This window comes from Chiloscyllium plagiosum, chromosome 8 (assembly GCF_004010195.1).
Source record: "Chiloscyllium plagiosum isolate BGI_BamShark_2017 chromosome 8, ASM401019v2, whole genome shotgun sequence".
NCBI lineage: Eukaryota > Metazoa > Chordata > Chondrichthyes > Orectolobiformes > Hemiscylliidae > Chiloscyllium > Chiloscyllium plagiosum.
The window spans coordinates 104141738-104150305 of NC_057717.1; the positions used below are offsets into that span (position 1 = coordinate 104141738).

An 8568-nucleotide genomic window follows, 5' to 3' on the forward strand; every position below is an offset into this window, starting at 1 on the left:
GAAGCTTGCCTGTTCATGCAATATGATGACAGAGCTAATGCAGTGCCTTTGTGTTGCATTGAATGCAGACCATAGGAACAGGCCATTCAATCTAACTGGTTCCATACTATTGTTACACATGAACGTCTTCCCATTCTGTCTCAAGCCAACAGCATATCCTCCAAATCCTTGAATATGTAAAGGGAATCCATGGTAAAGACAAAGCGGCTGGAGCCCACAAATAGGAAATTCTGAAACTGCCGTAAAGTGTCAGAGGAATTGCGGACAGAAGGCGTTGGGTATACTTTCCTTTATCGATCAGGGTATTGAGCACAGGAGTTGGGAGGTTATGTTGCGGCTGTACAGGACATCGGTTCGGCCACTGTTGGAATATTGCGTGCAATTCTGGTCTCCTTCCTATAGGAAGGATGTTGTGAAACTTGAAAGGGTTCAGAAAAGATTTACAAGGATGTTGCCAGGGTTGGAGGATTTGAGGTATAGGGAATGATTGAATTGGCTAGGGCTGTTTTCTCTGGAGTGTGGGAGGCCGAGGGGTGACCAAATAGAGGTTTTATAAAATCATGAGCATGGATAGGGTAAATAGACACAGTCTTTTCCCTGGGGTGGGCAAGTCCAGAACTAGAGGGCACAGGTTTAGGGTGAGGGGAAAAGATATTAAAGAGACCTAAGGGACAACCTTTTCACGTAGAGGAATGAGCTGCCAGAGGATGTGGTGGAGGCTGGTACATTTGCAATTTTTAAAAGGCATCTGGATGGGTATATGAATAGGAAGGGTTTGGAGGGATATGGGCCGGGTGCTGGCAGGTGGGACTACATTGGGTTGGGATGTCTGGTTAGCATGGATGAGTTGGACTGAAGTGTCTGTTTCCGTGTTGTACATCTCTCTGACTCTAAGTGGGCAGGGACTGGATAAGGGGAGAAAGACCATGTCAAGGTAGGAAGAGTTCTGTATGATAGAAGCAAGCAGAAACAATTGATCAGCCCAGACTGTCCTGTTTGTGGAACATCCATCATTCGGGTTCTGATGCAGCTGTACGTCATGTCAGTTAGGCCACAGCTGGAATACTATGTGCTGTTCTGGTTGCCACACTATAAGGAGTACATGATGGCACTGGAGAGGGTGTAGGAGATGATTGGATGTTATGGGTTGGAATGATTCAGCTATGAAGAGAGACTAGATAGATTGATAGATAGATAGATTATGGTTATTTTCCTGAGAGTAGAGAAGGCTGAGGAGAGGGTGACTTGATTTGAGATGTACAAAGTTTGAGGAGCGATCAATAACCAGGGGGCACAGTTTTAAGGTCAGGAACAGGGTGTTTTAAGAGGAGATTGGAGGAAAATATCTTTTCACCCAGAGGGTGGTGGGTATCTGGAATTCACTGCCTGTAAGGGTGGTGGAGACAAAAAGACCTGCAGATGCTGGAATCCAAGGTGGACAAGCAGAAGGCTGGGAGAACACAGCAAGCCAGGCAGCATCAGGAGGTGAAGTTTGGTAAGTTGGTAGAGGCAGGATACCTCAAGACATTTAAGTAGTATTTAGATGAGCACTTGAAATGCCACAGCGTGTGCTGGGAATTGGGATTAGAATAGACAGTTGCTGGATGAGTAGCACACGTGATGGGTCAAAGGGCCTCTTGCCATGCTGTAATGACACTATAACCCACAAAAATGTAGTTGACTCAGCTTGCTCAACCATTTCAGACAACACGTACGTTGTTCAGAAGCAATTCAGACAGTCAGTGAGTCTTGGCCTTGCCAGTGACCCTACATACCATAAGAAGAAGAAAAAATGTCATCCATGTTCTTACTGGGTGAAGAGGTTTCTCTTGAATTTCTGAATGAATTAATTAGTGGCAATCTTATGTCCTTTTTATCCTTCGCTTTGAGACAACACTGAGCTCAGTAGTGCTATTCAGAGTAGCCCCTCTGCTTCTCAATTATGTAGAAGCAGCACTCTCTGGAGAGTTTTAATTTTAAAAGCATTTTGAGAAAGAAAGGAATTGGCGTGGCAATAATCTCTTGTTGACTCACAGGAACTGTGTGTTAGCATAAGGGAGTGGTGCGATGATGGCAGAGAATATGAAGATGCGCTACTGTGGTTATAAAGTGACTCTAGCTTTGCAGTAAATTGAACCCTTTTACAAAAAGTAATGACTGACCTCCCAGTAGAAGTCATTAATGTTGATGGTCTGTTACTGTTCACTCAGTGTCTGAGTTGCTCTGGTAGCATGCATTTTACATGCTGTCTGGAGCTACAGATGAAGGTCCAACTTTCTCTTCATCTCGCAATTAACCAGGAACCTGTCTGGCTCTTCCTTCATTATTCACATTATGAATGCGCCTTTCCCGGTCATCCAAGTCCCAGACTGGCAATCAAACCTGGAGCTTCTCATTCAGGGACAGAGACACTACCCAATGCACCACCAGATGTTAATTTTATGTTGATGGACCACTGTGCAGAAAGCCAGCTTTATGAGAATAGTCGTTGCTCCAGTACTTTCACTGGAATTAATGTGTCTTGGAGTCGATGGAATGTAATTTTCTGGAAAGTGACAAATGACTTACCCAGATATTAGGCATATAGACTAAAAACAAAAAATGCTGGAAATCACAGTAGGTCAGGCAGCATCTGTGAAGAGAGGGCAAGCTCATGTTTCAAGTCTAGATATTGGGCATCCAGCTTTTGTTGTGAAACTTGGAGTTCCAAAAAAATTTACAAGGATGTTTTGAGGGTTAGGGAGTCCAAAACTAGAGGGATTAGGTTTAAGGTGAGACGGGAAAGATTTAAAAGGGACCAGAGAGGCAACTTTTTCATGCAGAGGGTGGTGTGTGTATGGAATGCGCTGCCAGAGGAAGTGGTGGAGGCTGGTACAATTGCAACATTTAAAAGATGTCTGGATGGGTATATGAATAGGAAGGGTTTAGTGGGATATGAGCCAGGTGCTGGCAAATGGGGCTACATTAATTTGGGATATCTGGTTTGCTTCCATGCTGGAGAGCTGTATGATGTACATTGCTACTCCAAAGTGTGGTGGACGCTGGGACGGTAAGTTAGATGGATTTAGTAGGTTAAAGGGTCATGATCAAATGGCAGAATAGACTCGATGGGCTGAATGGCGTAATTCTGCTTTACATCTTTTGACATATGACCCAAGGGATCGGATCCATTGCTTTGGTAATGACCATTCTCCTTGCATTGGAAGAGGAACATATAACTTGCATTTATATACAGCCTTTCTTAACCCATGATCCTTTACAGAAACAGAACTTTTATAACAGAGAGAAGGGCCCTTCCCTTCTGCCCATTGTATACGTGCCAGTCATCTATTCTAATCTCTCTTTCCATCACTTGGCCTTTCAAGTGTTCACCAAAATACTAGACAGATGTCTTGGGAGTTCTTTTTCCCCCCCCGACCCAGTCCTTCTCTCTCTCTCTACAACCCTTTTCCCTGGGGCTGACCCAGAATATTAGCGTTTAAATTATGTATGCACCTTATTTGCAAATCCAAGCCTGATTGGTCGGGTCGGCTAATTAATTATTAATATTTGTTTAATATGCATAATCTGCATATCGCGATCTGGTTAGTCAAAGGCGACAGCTACCGGCTTCCTAGTGGTCGACGGCCTTATTAAATATTAATAGGCGGGCTGCACCGCTTGCTGACTGGCTGGCACCGCTGTCAATCACAGCTCTCGGAGCTCGGGTTCCGTCCCCTGGGCGGCCGTTGCCCTGACAGGAGCCCGCGAGCTCCGCGGGAGCCGGGCCAGTGCTGATCCGAGCCGAGCCGAGCCGGGGCCATGCCGCTGGGTCGCTGGAAGAAGGCTGCTCCCTTGGTGGGAAACAACGAGGCGGATGCCGAGAGCCAGCAGCTGGAGCCGGAGGCGGCGGGCGGGGAGTCGGGGCCGGCGTCCTCCAGTTGCTCCTCGGGCCCCCCGCTGCGGCCGCGCCTGGTCTTCCACACGCAGCTCGCGCACGGCAGCGCCACCGGCCGCGTGGAGGGGTTCACCAACGTCCGTGAGCTCTACAGCAAACTGGGGGAGGCGTTCAACATGGAGCCCGCGCAGGTCAGTGAGGGGTCAACATGGGGCCCGCGCAGGTCAGTGAGGGGTCAACACGGGGCCCGCGCAGGTCAGTGAGGGGTCAACACGGGGCCCGCGCAGGTCAGTGAGGGGTCAACACGGAGCCCGCGCAGGTCAGTGAGGGGGCAACATGGGGCCCGCGCAGGTCAGTGAGGGGTCAACACGGAGCCCGCGCAGGTCAGTGAGGGGTCAACATGGGGCCCGCACAGGTCAGTGAGGGGGCAACGTGGCACCCGAGCAGGTCAGTGAGGGGTCAACATGGAGCCCGAGCAGGTCAGTGAGAGGTCAACATGGAGCCCGCGCAGGTCAGTGAGGGGGCAACATGGAGCCCGCGCAGGTCAGTGAGGGGTCAACATGGGGCCCGCTCAGGTCAGTGAGGGGGCAACATGGGGCCCGCTCAGGTCAGTGAGGGGGCGAGGGGTCCACATGGGGCCCGCGCGGGTCAGTGAGGGGTCCACATGGGGCCCGCGCGGGTCAGTGAGGGGTCCACATGGGGCCCGCGCGGGTCAGTGAGGGGTCCACATGGGGCCCGCGCAGGTCAGTGAGGGAGAGGGGTCAACATGGAGCCCGCACAGGTCAGTGAGGGGTCAACATGGGGCCCGCACAGGTCAGTGGGGAGGGGCGGGGTCAACATGGAGCCTGCACAGGTCAATGAGGGCGCGGAGGGGTCAACATGGAGCACGCGCAGGTCAGTGAGGGGTCAACATGGGGCCCACGCAGGTCAGTGAGGGAGTGGTAAACAGGGAGCCCGCGCAGGTCAGTGAGCGGGTGAGGGGTCAACGTAGAGCCCGCGCAGGTCAGTGAGGGGTCAACATGGAGCCCGCGCAGGTCAGTGAGGGGGAGGGGTCAACTTGGGGCCCGCGCAGGTCAGTGAACGCGGGAGGGGTCAACATGGGGACCGCGCAGGTCAGTGAGGGGGGGAGGGGTCAACATGGGGCCTAGGCAGGTCAGTGAGAGGTCAACATAAGGCCCGTGCAGGTGTCAACATGGGGCCCACGCAGCTCAGTGAGGGGTCAACATGTGGCCCGCGCAGGTCAATGAGGGGTCAACATGTGGCCCGCGCAGGTCAGTGAGGGGTCAACATGGAATCCACGCAGCTCAGTGAGGGGTCAACATGGGGCCCGCGCAGGTCAGTGAGGGGACAACATGGGGCCCATGCAGGTCAGTGAGGGGTCAACATGGGTCCCGCGCAGGTCAGTGAGGGGTCAACATGGGGCCCCACGCAGGTCAGTGGGAAGGGGTCAATATGGGGCCCATGCAGGTCAGTGATGCGGGGTCAACATGGGGCCCGCACAGGTCAGTGATGCGGGGTCAACATGGGGCCCGCGCAGGTCAGTGGGAAGGGGTCAATATGGGACAAACGCAGGTCAGTGGGAAGGGGTCAACATGGGGCCCGCGCAGGTCCGTGGGAAGGGGTCAACCTGGGGCCTGTGCAGCTCAGTGGGAAGGGGTCAACCTGGGGCCTGTGCAGGTCTGTGAGGCGGGGTCAACATGGAGTCCGCGCAGGTCAGTGGGAAGGGGTCAACATGGAGCCCGTGCAGGTCTGTGAGGCGGGGTCAACATGGGGCCCGCGCAGGTCAGTGGGAAGGGGTCAACATGGAGTCCCCGCAGGTCAGTGGGAATGGGGCAACGTGGAGTCCGCGCAGGTCAGTGGGAAGGGGTCAACATGGAGTCCACGCAGGTCAGTGAGGAGGGGGCAACGTGGAGCCCGCGCAGGTCAGTGGGAAGGGGTCAACATGGAGCCCGCGCAGGTCAGTGGGAAGGGGTCAACATGGATCCCGCGCAGGTCAGTGGGAAGGGGTCAACATGGAGCCCGCGCAGGTCAGTGGGAAGGGGTCAACATGGATCCCGCGCAGGTTAGTGGGAAGGGGTCAACATGGAGTCCGTGCAGGTAAGGGGGAGGGGTCAACATGTGGCCCGCGCAGGTCAGTGGGAAGGGGTCAACATGGATCCCGCGCAGGTCAGTGGGAAGGGGTCAACATGGAGCCCGCGCAGGTCAGTGGGAAGGGGTCAACATGGATCCCGCGCAGGTTAGTGGGAAGGGGTCAACATGGAGTCCGTGCAGGTCAGGGGGAGGGGTCAACATGTGGCCCGCGCAGGTCAGGGGTAGGGGTCAGTATGAATCCCACACAGGTCATGGCAGGGTGAAAGGGGTGAACATGGATCCCGCCCAGTCAAGGGGAGGGGGGCGGAGTGAGGAGAGTGGGAGAAGAGGATGAAGGAAGGTTAGAGGGAGGATGAGGGCGAGGCATTCACTATTGAGTCGGCCAAGGTCAGGGAGGGAAAGGGGAGATAGGGAGGTAGTGTGTGGGAAAGGGGTGAGGTGGAAGGGGAGGGGAAGGCGGAATGGGTAGGGAGGATAAGGAATAGGGCTTCAACATCGAGCTGGCCCATGTCAGGGGAAGAAGGGAGGGATGAGCAGAGAAGTGTTGGGGGGGGGCGGGGGGCAAGGAGGAAGGGAAGGGTTGGAGAAAGGGCAGTGGAGGGAAGGGATTGGGTGGGAAGGACAAGTGGGGAGAAAGCATGGGAATGGATGAAGAGGGGGTACGTGGAGAGTGTGAGTGTGAGCAGAGGGAGAGGAGGTGGAGGAATGAGGGTGAGAATGTGAAACTGAGGAAATCTGGGGTTGTGTTGTTGAATGTGTGGAAGGAAAGGAAGGCAGTGGAAGATTTGATCCTTGTTGATGGCCTTGTAGGTCAACCAACTGTTTGAGGAATGGACACTGTCCGAGAGAGACATGTTCTGCACCCTGGTGAGACAGGGAAGAGCAGCAGAAACACATGTGGGAATCATCAGCCTGGGGAAGAACTAGAGTGCACAGGGTGACCTTGGGATCTAGGAAAGGCAACCTTTGGGGATGAACAGGGATGGTACCTGGAGGGATGGTATGGTGAGAAGTCTTGTGTTATAAAGACCGGCGTTGACTTGTTGCAGTGAATGGTCTGTTTCTGTACTATATTTGACATCAGCATTAATGTCTGGCACTGTACTGTTGTTTTGTTCCTGTGTTTCCTGCAGTTGTGGCATCTTAATTCCTTTCTTTAAAAAAACCATTAATAATCCTGGATTGAACAAAGTCCATGCATTGCTGCATCAATGTAATGTTATTGGTAATCTGTGGCGTATGGTTGGAAAACTATAGGAAGACTGAGGATTTTGAGGACTTGCCATGCTAAAGTTCAACTCTGGGAAGAGGAGTTATTCTGTGACAGTGTCAGTGAACCATATTTCAGTACAGGGAAGACAAAAGGAAACCTTTTTGAGACAACATATTGCAAGCTTGTCATGAGGGGGAAATAACATGAGAAATAGGCCACATGTCCCTGCAAACTATTCAACAAACTTGTAATTGATCCACAACCAGTGGGTTATAGTTTAACAATATGGGTTAAGCCATTTATGTGTAGAAATTTCTTCACTGGAAAGTGGTGAGCCTGTGGAATTATCTGCCAGAGAACAGTTGAGGCCACAACATTTACAGGGCAACCTCGATTATCTGAATGATGCAGGAGGCCAGTATTTTGTTTGGATAATAGAGTGATTGGATAACACAGTTTAGCAAAGCATCAGGACCTTGAGATCTTGTTTGGATCTTTGACGTTTGGATAATCGAGGTTGTCTTGTTAGATATACTCTGGGCTAAAGGGATCAAAGTGTATGGGGAGAAAGCGGGACCAGGGTTTGAGTGGGCTGATACAAAAACAGAAATTGCTGGAGAAACTCAGCAGGTCTGGCAGCATCTGTGGGGTAGAAAACAGAATTTAGCTGAACTGAAGAAGAGTCACTGGACTTGCAGTGTTAACTCTGCTTTCTGTCCACATGCTGCCAGACCTGCTGAGTTCTCCAGCATCCACAGTTCTTTGTTTTATTTATGTGAGGGGGCTGGGTTTGATGATCATATTGAATAATGGAGCAGGCTCCAAGGACCGAATGACCTAATCTGCTCCTGTTTATTGTTTCCCATTTCATCTCCTGTTCTAGTCCTCGATTTTCTCTCGAGCTAACGAGCAAACAAAACAAAGTCTTAAATGTGCTTAATGGCTGAGCTTCCACAGCCTCTTGAGTAGCGAGTTTCAAAGCTTGATCCTCCAAGTGAGGAAATTCCTCCTCATCGCGTTCCTAAATGATCAACCCTTTATACTAGGGTGGTGCTGTATAGTCTGTGACTCTTGAGCTGGGAAAATTGGCTCAAAGTTTGTGAGAAGATTTGTAGCTCGGGTGCTCGTTGTTGTGGTTCTGTTCGCCGAGCTCGGAATTTGTGTTGCAGACGTTTCGTCCCCTGTCTAGGTGACATCCTCAGTGCTTGGGAGCCTCCTGTGAAGCGCTTTTGTGATCTTTCCTCCGGCATTTGTAGTGGTTTGAATCTGCCGCTTCCGGTTGTCAGTTCCAGCTGCCCGCTGCAGTGGTCGGTATATTTGGTCCAGGTCGATGTGTTTGTTGATAGAATCTGTGGATGAGTGCCATGCCTCTAGGAATTCCCTGGCT

The 8568-nt window shown here is 51.8% G+C and overlaps 1 protein-coding gene across 2 annotated transcripts in view; it reads left to right on the forward strand.

The window, feature by feature from the left end:
* Window positions 1-3627: 3627 nt before the first annotated feature.
* The window catches only part of LOC122552282 (PDZ domain-containing protein GIPC1-like), a 34691-nt gene continuing 29750 nt past the window's right edge, over window positions 3628-8568 (forward strand). For both annotated transcript variants that reach the window (XM_043694979.1, XM_043694980.1), the window contains exon 1: window positions 3628-4068. In XM_043694979.1, coding sequence (XP_043550914.1) covers window positions 3802-4068 — 267 coding nt within the window. In that variant the 5' untranslated portion in view covers window positions 3628-3801. The remainder of the gene's footprint in view (window positions 4069-8568) is intronic.